General features: G+C 28.4%; 1 protein-coding gene across 2 annotated transcripts in view; it reads left to right on the forward strand.

Moving 5' to 3' along the window:
* LOC129911426 (furin-like protease 2) overlaps nucleotides 1-14,556 on the forward strand; it is a 280,911-nt gene that overhangs the window by 71,436 nt on the left and 194,919 nt on the right. For both annotated transcript variants that reach the window (XM_055989229.1, XM_055989230.1), the window contains exon 3: nucleotides 10,747-12,148. In XM_055989229.1, the coding sequence (XP_055845204.1) occupies nucleotides 11,198-12,148 (951 nt within the window). In that variant the 5' untranslated portion in view covers nucleotides 10,747-11,197. The remainder of the gene's footprint in view (nucleotides 1-10,746; nucleotides 12,149-14,556) is intronic.

The following is a 14,556-nucleotide window of genomic DNA, read 5'->3' on the forward strand; positions in this document are numbered from 1 at the left end:
TAAGCCTGTAACAAATTTTGTCTCTTCTTTGACTATTGCACGTCTTTTCTTTTGAAAAATAAATTTTTTTAACACCAACGCCATATTGGATGGAAACCGTCTGACATTATCGACCACAAAAAAATCAGCACGGCATTCGATAAGCGAAGGTCGATGTTGAGCATGATCTAATATTAATAAGGCTGTCAAGAAATAGTTTAACAAACATTTTCGAACTTTGTTGTACACTTACGCTGGTTGTCTAAAAAATTATCGCCTACTCATCATACAACTTGTGGTTCCAATAAAATTATCACCTCCTTATTGCGAGGTTTTAACGTTATCTATTTTTTTTTTCTCAACCATTGCTCTTATTTCAAACTGCTTTTTTTTATTCCTAATTCATCCCTTCACTGAAACCACTTTACGGTTTAGGATGTAGGTCGGTCAAAGAAATACACACTCAGACAGATTTACAAGACTTACTTAAGCGAATCTAAAGAGTTTGTTTAGTTTGCTCTAAAATTCTTAATATAAGCTTGAAAACAAAATTCTATTTCTAGGACAAGTACCCCAAAAAGTACAAACAAAAAATATAAAAAAAAAACATTCCACATACGCCACAGTGTACCTACTCATAATTATGAATACAAAACCAAACAAAGTTAACTCTTGAACTTTACTTGACGTCGACTAGTTTTTCAAATGAGTAAGCCCTTCCTTTATTTTTTTTTGTTTAACTTTTTTCTCAGTTTTGTTTTTAAATATTTCCTTAAAACAATTTATTTTATTTTTTCATATTAAATATGTATTCAAAGTAAAAAACCTTGTCTGGAATATGTATATATATTTTATTTAAGTCCTTGTAAACTCAAGTATCTTCTATTCATCCTAAGAGAGTCGGAAAGCATTTTATGGTGAACCAACAATTTTGTCATTATACACAAATTACAGGTCATTTTAAGTGGATGTAATTTACAACTTCAAGGACTATTAAAAAAAAAAATTCTTTAAAGTAAAATGAAAATTGTAGAAAAGGTAGAAAATAGGAATGAAAATGAGTATACGAGTAATAAAGTGTATTTTGTTGGTATAAGGAGTATTTTATAGATTTAAAAAACACACATATATAATTTTTTTGTTGGAACTTTTTAATGAGGATTCAAGATCCTTTTGATGCGTTTTTTCTTTAAACAAAAATAAAATTATTTCTCAGAATTTAATGAAACATGGTAAATTAATATCTGTTTTGTGGTTTTTCTGTTTATATGAAAAAAAGTTCTTCCTGTTTTTGATCCTTTTTTGCATATAAAACCACAGAAACCTCAATTATTTTTGAGACTTTGACGTCATAACGAAAAGAGAATTTTCAAAAGGACTAAGAAAATAATATAAGAAGTCACAGAAAATAAATAAATAAATTATCAACACAAAGTCGATCCTTGTTTTGTTCCAAAGTCTGGATAGCTTCCAATAATCAGGACAACAAATACCTCATCATATTCAATTTAATTTAAATTTCAAGTGAATATATTTTTTAATTAATTCAGCCATAATGAAGTTTCCTCGACAAGAAGTGGCTTTGGCTTGGTGGTGCTCTGAAGTGAAGCATCAATAAATTTTCATATTCCTCACTCTTCGAAAGGAAAAAAGTAAAATGACTAAAAAAATAATAAGCAAAAGAAAATAAGAAGAAAGGAAAAAATAATCAAGCTACTCCTCACTTATCATTCATCTAATATTTTTTTTTTTTTTAGTTTTTTTTTGTAAACGTTCCCTCTCTTGAATGTCCTGTGCTATGTGCACTGAGTTGAGAATTTTTCTGCATTTGATATCATTAAAAAAAGGAAGAAGGGAAAAAAAGTCAGAGAGATGTGGAGGATATATGAACTAAGAAATGCAATTAAGCCAATAAAAATCCAATTTGAAGTTGTGCTTTGGATTGGCTGGCTGACTGGCTGGCATGAAGCGTTCCTAGAAGTTTATTCGGTTGGTATGCATGTATGATAACCATGTGAGGAAGAATGTGAGAATATTTAGAGAAAAAAAAAAGGGTAAAAACTACTTGAAAGGAATATTTCCACATGGAATTGAATAGCAAATATGCATGTGCTTTAGTTTTGTGTATGGAAATTCATGTTAGCGATGCTGTTTTTTTTTTTTTTTCTAAGAAATTCTGCTTACAGTTGTTGTATAGATAATCTAACTTCATCACAATCAATACACTAGCATAGGAAGAACAAAAAAAAACAACAACTGAATCCTTATGCTGAGTTGCATGAATATTTGATTTTAAGGATATTCTTTTTTCTGTTAGAGTCTCATATCACGATGTTTGAATTATTAAATTTCACAAGAAACAAAAGATCAATCATTTCAATTGTGAATTTTTAGTATCTTGAGGGGATTTCGTTGAACTAAAATAGAGAGATGACTTCTTGTGAATACATTATACAATATTGTTAATCGTTTTATCTCAAATTACAATTCAAATTGAGAGAAAAATTAAAAGGATATGGATTTATTGATGTAATATTATATTTCAATTGCATTGAGGAATGAGGTCATTTGGGAATTTACTTCTTTAATTTACTCCATATGCGTGTTTTGTAAGAAAAATTGTTAATTTGATACCATTGTGGCAGCAGATTTTTCGTGTAAAAGGTAGCTAATCGTGACAACAAAAACCAGTGTCTGTCTGCATGTGCATCAAAAGTACCATTTTTATGAAAGATTATTAAAATATGTCGCATCCTGAAGCGCAATTTTCACTGAATACAAAAACACCCATCACAGACGTTTTTCTGTCGCCCTGATACCCGAAGGAGGAGCCCAAAAACTTTTTTTTTATCGCGAAGACATAGGCTTGCGGTATCCCCTTAAAACAAGTCACTTTCTGTTTCCCTAGTCTCCTTGTTCACAAAGTTTTACCTGAGCCTAAAAAAAACAACAGAAGAGGTAAAAAACGTTGCTAAAAAAATTATTCGTATTGAAAAGTGGTTATACCTTTGTAATCCTGAAAACAACTTTTTGAAGTGAAAACTTCTTTAGTATCGTAGTGATTTGAAACAAGATGAAACGAAAAAGCGACATGAAAAATCAATTGATCATAACTTGAAATTTATACAGTAGATAGGTTATTAAGTAAATTATAATTATGCAAAATTTCGATTAATTTCATATTCAAAATTCTGATATAACGGTGAAAAGATGTTCTTTTTCTAAACACGTTATATCTTTTTATCTAGAGCACATAACAAATTTATTTAACTTTCATACGCATGCTGATAATATTACCTTTCATTTAATATATCACACATAACGGTACGTGCTCTACAAGTTATATAATCTTTAATTGAAAAAATTGAAAAATACCTCAAAACACATGTGAAGATCTATTGCCGATGACCAGCGTAATCTCAATTTGAAATTTCGACATGGTTGGCTTTAAAAAATTCTTACTTTATTTGTAGGCATGGTAGAAATATGATTGAAGCGTCATATAAAAGGTGAAATAATGATATAAAATTTATTATGGGTTGTCATTTAAAAAAATGGATTTAATGGCATTAGAAGAGAAAAGAGATTGATTGTTTTGCTTTTCTTATGAAAACTAATTGGGTTAAAAAAATTCTAGCTCTTTTTGTAGATGTTGTATAGACATGCTCAATATAAATATTTTGAGCTGAAACAATAAACTTTCAGATGGTATAAAATTTATTGTAGGTTGTCATATAAAAAAAGTGATGGAATAAAAAAAAGTTATATTTTTTCGATTTTTTTAAATGATTTTTAAGGTTTTACTTCAACCACACATGATTTTTTTTTTTTTTCATTTTTAAAATCCCAGAAGAATTTATTAGTGAAACAATTTTTGTTCACATGTTTTTACCTAAACTACACACTTCTTGTATTTTGTTATATCCCATGCAAATCAAATGGGTCACTATGGTGTATACGTAACATTCTCAAGTAGCACAAAAGTCTAAGATACACCAAAATATTTGGTGTATTTTTTGCACTTTCGTGATATGCATTTTGAATATAAAAAATACACCATTTTCTCGTATAAAATAAACTCCGGTGGTTAAAAAAATATACCGATTTTGGTGTATAAATGGCACTAGTGGTATATTAAATGATCTGTTTTTGGTGAAAATTATCCCTTTGAAATTGAAAAATACACAATAAATCTATGGATACAATACACCATTTAAATTATTCTGATTTAAAATTTGAACCAAAGTTTATTTTTTATCTCAAACAGTTTGATGAATTCTAATTCACACCATTTCTTATGAAATAAATGAAAATGAATTTTTATTCACTTTCATAATATTGCCATAAGAAACCAATGGTTAAATATGATTTTGTTTGCCAAATTTTAAAACGAAACACATTCTATCTACTAATTTTAGATGCTACCCCCTCTAAAAATCGAGCGCCTTAAAAATGTCAGTGAATTAATGATTTTTTTTTCGATTTTAAGAATCCATTTTTCAAAAATTATAATTTTTGTGTTGTTTTACATTTTTTTAAGAAAAGTTTTTTTATAATGAATCGAAAAAACTAAGAATGCGGGACTATTAGGTCGATAAATATACTATTTTAATAAAATAATTAATCGCTGTCTTCTATTTTTAAATGGCGTCCATTGAAAAATATGGCGTCTCCCACATATGCATTTTGGTGAATTTTATGTCCACAGGGTGTGCTTCCTACACCAAACAGAGTGTACAAAATAAACCGTTTTGGTTGATTTCAGAATCAAATAATTTTATGCACCATTAATGGTATATTATAAAAACAACTGAATATCGGTGTATTTTTTGCACGGAATCTTAAAACAATGTTGAAATTTTGTACAGAAAAGACAGTGGTATAATTTTTATACCACTAATTTTGAGAAATACACCATATTTTTTCAATTTTCTCAATTTTACACCAAAATTAATGAATTTACACCAAATTATACACAATTGTGCTACTTGAGTTATTTAAAAATAAGCCAATTAGTTACTTCTAACAAAATTTTTTTTTTATCGATTGTATTGAGAGTATTGTTATTAAGTTGACTTTCTCGTTTCAACTGGGGATTGAATTTTGTTTAAATATCCTTTAAAAAGTACCTACTTCAAAAAGAGTTAAGGCATTTTCTTTGGTATTTTTATAAAGTCACCAAAATTATGAGAAGTGAAGAGATGGAGACGTAAGTTCATACGTTAAGCCATATAAATCCACCTAAAAAAGTCATATTTTCATTAAAGTAACTCCAAGAAATGTATAGACCTAACAATCCTAATAATAACAAGAGACTTACAAAAATATAACCATTTATTATTTTAACACTACGAATGTACCTAGAATAATTCCTTTAAGAATTCAATTTTACATTTTATTGAAATTCAATGATATCATTTCCATTTCATTTTAATCTTCCTCCCTGTACATTAAATTTAAATCTTGTTTACAAAAATAATAAGAGTATAAACTAGAATCTTCTTTTTCTCTGAAATCAAAGTTTTCAATTCAATTCCTTCCTATAAGGATTCTTAATTTTTTTAATTTGCTATAATTGGCATTTCACCTTGCAAAGTAGTTAAATTTTCAGTTAAATTCTCCAATAAACTTCAAAGAAACCAACAAAAAAAAAAATACAAAAAAAAAAGGTCAAGAGTAAGTACAAAGAATTAACTTAATTCCTTTCTCCTTAATAAATTTTTAATCCTTCTTGAATGCCGAACGATAGGGTAAATTTTCATTCAAAATTCATTGCACCTTTCCGTTACAAATCTTTCAACAAGCAAAAAAAAAAGAAAATTTTACAAAAGAAGAAGAAAGAAAAACTACAATCTTACAACAAAAAAAAAAAACTATAAGATTTTCCTTGAATGAATCTCACAATAAAAGCGGAAAAGGAAGAGAATACGGTAAAACATAAGAAACACACAGAATGCAACTCGACAAATGGAAAAAAGGAAAATAAACAAAAACAACAAGAAAAAAAAGAAAGAAAAAAAAGAGTTTTTTTTTTTTTTGCCTTTCCACTTTCGAGTAAAAATTGCAAGAGAGTGCGGTTATCCTCTTGTGAAAAATTGCATCTAATAAGTGTGCCTCTAAGTTTTCAACCTTCTACTCTTCGTCTTTCTTGTTCTTCAATCTTCATCGTCGTCATCGTCGCTCCTTTTATATTTATTCACATTTAGACATTCAAATTGTACTAGATGCACACAGGTTTAGCTATTCGCTACAGGTATACAGGAGGCGGTATTATAGCGGTAGGTATATTGTAATCAGCATAATTTGCGTAAAATACATTTCAAGTAGAATAGTTGGGTACTGTAATGTTCTGCAAAGTGCGGAGAAGGTAGAAGACTTTTTATGTAGAATGCATCCTCTCTAGTACTTATGCAGAAACTATGTAGAATGTCATAAGGAGACTGTAAAGTACAAAATAAATTCAGTACTATAGCTACAATCTTCTATTCTGTGTGAAACACTCGCATTTGTTGAGATAAAAGGAGCGAGGGAAACCTACGGGGATCTCAAAAAAAAAAAGGGGCGACATCATCGTCGTCATCGTCGAAGGAAGTGCTTTAAGTTGTGAACCTATTGCGACTTAGAAAAATACATATAAAAGAAAGAACTAAAGAATGCCAGAGGAATATCCAGAGCCTTTCTTCGTTTTCATCGTTATGGTATAGTCGTCATAGTCATCGTCGTCGTTGTTGTCTAAGCAACTACAACTACTATCTACAACAAGCATACGACCGTCAACACTCGGAGTAATTATCTCGAGAGCGAAACACAACATGGGTATTCCATTATAGTGTTTTCCGAGGATTTCAATGGTTTCGCGTTTTTGATATCTCTTCCTCCATTACTGCAACAATGTTTTTTTCTTATTGTTTTTTTTTTTTTTATATGGTTTGTACACATATTTGTATGTGTGTGTAATTTATATTTGTTTTATAAACACATAACCATTTTATTGTTTAGCTTTTTCCGTTTCTTTGCGTTCGTCGTCGTCTTTAGGTTTTTTTTTTGAAAAACGTGTGGCTTTTGTCTTTTGAGAATTTCTAAAGATAATAAAATTTTCTTTAAAATAAAACTAAAAAAATAAAATATGTTTTGTTTATCGTAAGCTTTGAGAATATAAATGAAATAAGATATAGCCTTGGTAAAAGACAGAGACATATACATTTCTATACATATACAATTTCAAAAGCAAGTTGAAGTTTAAAAAACAAACAAAGTTTATTGCTCCTTTCCTTACATTAAGGTTCAATGACAAAAAACTATATGACACAGTCAGGATATGTTAAGGACGAAAGGATTTTTATTTTCCAAGGATTGTTTTTATTTTATAGAATACTAGATAAATTGGTTTAACTATAACTGGTTTTGTTTGAAATGTAATTCTATCAAAAGTAGTATTAAAAAGCATAAATTTTCTTAACTTATTTTATGTTTGTTACCTCATATCTTTGGACTGGGTGAAATAATTTTGATAATTCTTTTTATATAAGTAGTAGTCCCATTATAATTTCTCCCAGTTCTGAGTATAGTATCCAATCCATAAGAAAACCATAAATCCATAAATCGATCCATGAAAAATGATTTCATATTTTTTTTTAATAGGTACAAAATTTAGAAGTTTGATGCATCTTGAGTAATTTTTAATACTCACAAGCAAATTATGAAAGTGTGGAAAATGTAAATTTTTTTTTGGTAAATTGGTGGACAAATCATTCAAAAATTATACAAAATATCGGATAATTGAATTTAAAAATAAATAATGTGTTACGAGTACCTATAAGGTTTATTATTAATAACATTCTCTTGTTGAAACTTACGCTAATATTCGATGTAAAAGTTGAACAAATAAGGGAACATCTGAATTTTTTGAAAACCTTTTACATATCATGCCCAGGTTTCTAATAAAAAAGATATTTTATCTAAATCGTAAAAAAATTCTGAATGTATTTTTATCCAAAAAAAAGTCAAAAAAATCGTTGTTTGCCAACAAATTCTGTCCTTGAGAGTGTATGAAATTTAACAAACTGTTTTGTTATGAACCCTTCAAAACGTTGTAAATTTGTTCAATACTTGTTTAAATATTTCAGACTTTTATTTCAAAATTTCTAAAAATAATAAAAAGTAGGTAATACGTCTTGATTGCTTGGCATATATTTTCAATATATCTCGTTTACAAATTAAAAAAAAAGAAAAACAAAGAAACAGGATGTAACAGTTTACTAATAAATAAACCATAATTTAGGTGGGTCACTTTGGTGTATGCGCAACTTTTTTTTATAAAAACAATTCGAAAGGTTTTAAAACAAAATTTGGCCAATTAATCAAACAATTTGACGTTCAATGTCATATATCAGATCAGTTGGCGTTCTTTAAATAACAACATTATCCTTACAATGTATGTATAGATGAATAACATAATAAGATTTCTTTACTAACAGGAAAAATATTATCGCAAACGTATGATACTTGAAATATTACATAATTTTAAACTTTTCACCTTATTAAAATTTTGGCATTATTGTTGTGATACAATTTTTATTAAGCTAAATGTTTTAACCCAAATTTTAACACAATTTACACACAGCCTAAATAAGCAATAAAATTATCTAATAACTTGACTTTTTGAGGTGAAAACTTCTTTAGTATCGTAGTGATTTGAAACACGATGAAACGAAAAAGCGACAGGAAAAATGAATTGATTATAACTTTTTTGTTTAAATGGATAGATGAATGAAAATTATACCACAGATAGGTAATTAAATAAACTATAATTGTACAAAATTTCAATTAATTTCATGTTCAAAGAGATAATGGTGAAAAGACACGTTATATTTTTTGATCTAGAGCATATACAAATTTGATTAAACTTTAATACGCATGCTGATAATATTACCTTTCATTTGATATATCACGCATAACGGTACGTGCTCTACAAGTCACACAATATAAGATTGAACAACTTGAAAAACACCTGTGGAGATCTGTTGCCGATGACTAGCCAACAGTATAGGAAGTACCGTTATTTCAGTTTGAAATTTCGACATGGTTGGTTTTAAAAAATTCTTACTTTTTTTGTAGGAATGGTAGAAATATGATTGAAAAGTTATATAAAAGGTGAAATTATAAGCTTTCAGATGATATAAAATTTCATATAAAAAATAGATTTAAAGGTAGTGGAATAAAAAAAAGTTAGATTTTTTTCGTTTTTTTTTAAAGGAAAATTATTTTTTAAGGTTTCACTTCTACCACGTGTGAATTGCACACATGATTTCTTTTTTCAAATAATATGAAATTGATTTTAAAGTTCAAAATTTTGATTTTCTTATTTAATATGAAACTTAGATTTCGTTGGTTCGAAAATTTCGATTAAGGACTTTCAGTTAGAGCTCTTTCCTAGGAATAAAAGTTTTTTTTATATTGAAATTTATTCTTCTGTCGATTGAAAAATCAGGGCTTATTAAAGTGCAAGAAATAACAATTTTTCAACCTCTTTGATTATTAAAAATGTAAGTTTCTATTTAAGGGGAAATAATATTTCACTTAAATTTCCCGAATACTGTTAATACTGTTTTCTAGTGAAAATATATTTTTGAGTGTATTGTAACGTGCAAATTTAAAGGGTAACTGAACTGATTTATATCATTTAAGCCTAAAACCATTTTGAAAAATCCAATAGTTTTTAAAATACAGCTTTCGCAAGTCAGCCAACTTTAAACCTTTGAATTTTAGCAATGTGCTTAATATAATTACGGTCTTTTACGGAAATATATACTGTACAAAGCTAAAATTTGTAAATTATGTTTATTAAAATTGCCTAAGGTATTAGATATGTCAAAAAAATTTCAAACAGCCGCCATTTTTGGTCGAAAAAAAAAATACTCAATTTAAGAAAAATTCGTTCAAGACATTTTAAAAATTTCAGGTTCACAAATTTCATTTTGACTTGCATCCTTGTATTGTTAGGAACAGTTCTATTTGTAACGATAGAGTGCTTTTTTCGCTAAGCCACAATGTTGGACGAAAAAAAAAACTAATTTTTGAATTAGCTATTCATCATAATTGAAAGGAATTTTATTAATTTTTTAGTATATTTTTAAAAATAAAATCGAAACATTAATATTTTGCATTAATTGAAAAAGGAGCATTAAAAAAAATTATAAAATTCATATAATTTTTGTTAAAGATAAAAATAAATAAAAAATCTTGTTCTGAACATTTTTCTCGATATTTGAGGTACCTTAAAAAAATTAAATCGGTTATCTTTTAATCGATTTTTGCCTCTTTCAATAACATTAATCCTTAATTTATCCATAACTTCTTTTCTTCTATTTCTTTTTTCTATTCTGAAATTATTAATTAATGGTATTATATATAATATACAAAAACTAACTTGTTCTAAAAAAAGGCTTTTTATCTTTCAGGTAATTAGTTAATATTGATAGGAAAATAATAAATCTATTCATGTAAGAAATTAATATTTTGATGTTATTATTTTTTAATTCAACAAAAAGTTATTTGTATTTTTTGACTTCACATTTTTTTCATTCAATGTTTTTTTGTAAAAAAAAAATAAAATAAAAAATCTATAAGTAAGATAATAGTCTCTCGTGTATTTTTTTTTGTATATCATGTATTTATTCCATTCCAGTTTAATTAAAAATCAAATTAAATTCAATAAAATCAATTCTATATAAAAAAAAATGTATTTTTTTTTCTCTTTCATTTCAGAAAACCCATCCATCACCAATCCGCAATGAAAACAATGTGGACGAACTGATATTTAGTTTTTTTTAATTTCCAAAACTTTTACCCTTCCAAGTTCATTATATTGTGTTTTGGAATTTCCCATTTTACGTTATTTCTTTTTATTTTTTATTTTATTTTGTTTTTTTTTTAATTTTTTTATTATTCCTCGGTTTATTTTAACTATTGACATCCCAAAATTCACACTACACTCCCTCACCTCAAAAAAAAAAAATAAAATAAAAAACAAAAAACCAATCGAAAAAGATTTTATATAAAATACTTCCGCATGTTCGCACAAATTGAGAACGCCTCCGTTCATAAATCAAAATTAAAACAAAAGCCTTACCATTGGAACAGCAAAAGCACCAGAAGTAGCAGCAACAGCAGCAGTAGCGGCAGAAAAATAAATCAAAATTAAAATCAATAAAAAATAATGTATTTGTTCAAAACAATAAATCAAAAGGATGTCAACAATTCGACGTTGCTATCGGCGTATGCCAAACAATGCCCTGCCAGTAGCCGGAGGAGTCAACCAAAAACCTCGGCCCAAAGTCAAAATAAAAGATCATCTCTGCTCGAGTCCATATTACCCTTATCCCTGACAGGTGGTACCGAGGTTGGGAACGGATCTGATGAATCGTCAGCGGAAACCCCTTCGGCATCAGCGTCATTGTCAGATTTCAAATTACCATCGTCCTTACCCGCGAATGTAAGAAATAGTACGAAAGTGTTGCCGTCGTTGTCGAGAATAATGTCGTCATCATCGTCGTCGTTATCGTCACCGCCGCCGCGACTGTCATCAAAGCGTTTTCGGACAAATTGTAAAAATAATTTTGAAAAACATTTTTGTACATATGTGATTGTTGTTGTAGTATTTTTATGTGGTTTTCAAATATCCAATGTGAATTGTTTAACGAATAATTCTTCTTCGTCGTCGTTGTCATCACATCAAAATTCCATACAATTTTATAATAATAATAGTTCAAAAACTACAAATAGTAGTAAAAATGTAAATAATATAAATAATATAATTAATGAAAATGATGATAAAAACAACAATGGCAGCATTTTATCGATTGACAACGAATTAATCGGCAAATTGAGCAGCAGTAGTGAAAATGATAGCAATAAAATCAGTCTCAATGAAAATGAAGATGCAATGAATGCGATATTTAGTGAATTTAGTGACGCATTTCAGGGTCTTAACCTACAACAAACAACAAGTGATGATAGTTATAGTGATTTTAATACGGATAGCTTAAGTAATAAGCGCAAACTACCACAGATGCCAGTTTATTTGAATGAATTTGCTGTGCATATACCGGCTGGTTGGGAAGTGGCCGATGCAATTGCCTCAAAATATGGATTCACAAATATGGGACAGGTAAGAATTTGTTTTCTTTTATACCTACCATTTTTCTAGTTTGAAGTTATTTCCCACAAATTTGGAAAAGTAATTTCAAAATGAGCTTTTTTTATGTCACAGCCTCGCCTGTGAACATGCCAGTTACATTAGACATTAAACAATCAATACAACGCCCCAATTATGAAAAGTCGACAAGGTTTTGTAATTGATCTGTTAAAGTTCAATTGGTTTCATTATTTCGAAGTATTTTTTTTTTCATTAAAAGAATCTATTTAAAAAATATGTTCCACATACGCCACAGTGACCCTCTCAATTTAAGGTTTAAGAATCTATGCAAAATTTGTTACCAGTTTGGCTTTTTTGTATGTTTTCTATTAAAAATCAATATAAATGAATGTGTGACCAATGACCATGGCCATTGTATTTCATTTTAACAGACAGGAAAACGGTGGAAAGGCTGTTGAAGTAGTTATTTAAAAAAAAAAAAAAAAAAAAAACTTTATAAAATATACGAAAGCCACTTGCATTCAATTTTTTTAGAATAATTTTGAATTGAAGATGGTTATTTTAAAATCAAGGTGAATCTATTTTAACTTTATTGGTTTACAATTTCTTGAAATTATGAGAGATATTTATGAGTCTTCCACGTTAGAATTTAAAAATGAAAAATAAATGACTTGACAAAAATAGATCTCTTCAATTTCGGTTAACGCAATAAAAATAAATACTATACTGACTGGATGATCTGGTTCAAAGATTTTTTGATAACAAACAACGGTAGGGTAATAAAATCCATTATAATAATAACAATTTTTGATGTAGGTACTTTGAATATAAAACGCTATACAAAATAAATAAATAAAAATATATTTGGTGATGATATTGTTCACGTTCACACAAAAAAAAAATAATATCACTCGAAATAAAAATATTCTTAGTGTGGTCATATGAATACCCTGCCACAAACTGTTTTTTCGATGTTTTCTTCAGTGTTTCGGTTAATGTTTTTTTCAAAACATTAAAAATATCCTGTGAATTATAACCCTGACCACAAACTGTATAATCCAAATATTCTCGTCTGAACTTCCAGAGGGTCTATCTAATGCTGTGATATAATCTGAAAATTGAATCATAGCCACTTGTGTTTAATTTTAGGTCTTTGTGACACAGAGACTTTTTGAAGGTTTCATCTTTCTGAATTTCAAAGATTATCACTATTTGTAAAACATTTACATTCCTCTAGATGTCTTTGTTACAAGATTTTGGATGTGACACTTTTATATGAGACTTAAAGCAAGCACATTCCTGAAAAAAGTTGAATTCCGTGCATGAATCGTTTCAACATCATCATTGGGTTATTTAAAGAAACTCTTAAAATTTGTATTTTGTTAAAATCCTACCTGTTTACACTTGAATAAAGAGCCACATATCAACTACAAGATTTATTTAAAATTCAGAAAAATTTAATGTCAAGATATACCTATGCATATTTGAATCATTTATTTCAGAAACGACATAAGTCCATGAGCTTGAGCATAAACTTTTCAGGAGCAACAAAAAACTGTTTTTTACTTAAAATTCCACAACATTTCAAATTTAGAGTATGCCGAGTTATAATCTAGCCTAAGATGCATTTAGAAACCTTTGAAATATAAACTTTTTTTTAGGTCATTGCGGGTTTTTAAGCCATTAAAGTCGGTGGACTTATGTCGTTTCTGAAATAAACGAAATTTTTGTGGTAAAACTTTTGTTTTTATTTAGCTATAGTTTTGTAACCCTACTTTCGATTTTAATAAATTAAATAGCAGTAGATAGAGTAAATCTTTACCTTTTTATAGATGTATAACTTAAAGGCTTGCGTGTCATGATCTTTGCTAACAAAATTTAAAACTGATAAAATGTCATATTATTCAAGAGCTAAAAATGCTGCCACCACCAGAAATCTGGCTATAACTTTTGAATCCTGAGAACAATTTTAATGAATTTAATAGATATAGATAGAGTAATTCTTTACCTTTTTATAGATATATAATAGAGCTGTAGCAAATAGTATGTATTCGTTACTAAAATGCGGGTATTCACTTCAGTAACGAGTAACGAAACGTTACTTTCTAAACAGTATCGTTACTCGTATGTTTCGTTACTGGGTACTGAAGTAACGAAACATACGAAACGTACGAGATACGAAACATACGAGTAACGACGCGATTCCAGTTTCAATACTAAATCCGATGTAAGAGATACGAAATGAAGTGATACACTCAATTTGTCGCATTTCGCATCTCGTGTCGGTATCGTAACCATAGTCAGAATGCTAACTGCAGATAATTATCTGGAGTTTACTTTTGTCTCGATTAAAACAGTAGTGCCAAGGTTCAATAATCATTGTGTTATCGATAACACTGTGATAGTTCAAAAAACCGACA

The sequence above is a fragment of the Episyrphus balteatus genome, chromosome 2 (assembly GCF_945859705.1).
Source record: "Episyrphus balteatus chromosome 2, idEpiBalt1.1, whole genome shotgun sequence".
Lineage (NCBI taxonomy): Eukaryota > Metazoa > Arthropoda > Insecta > Diptera > Syrphidae > Episyrphus > Episyrphus balteatus.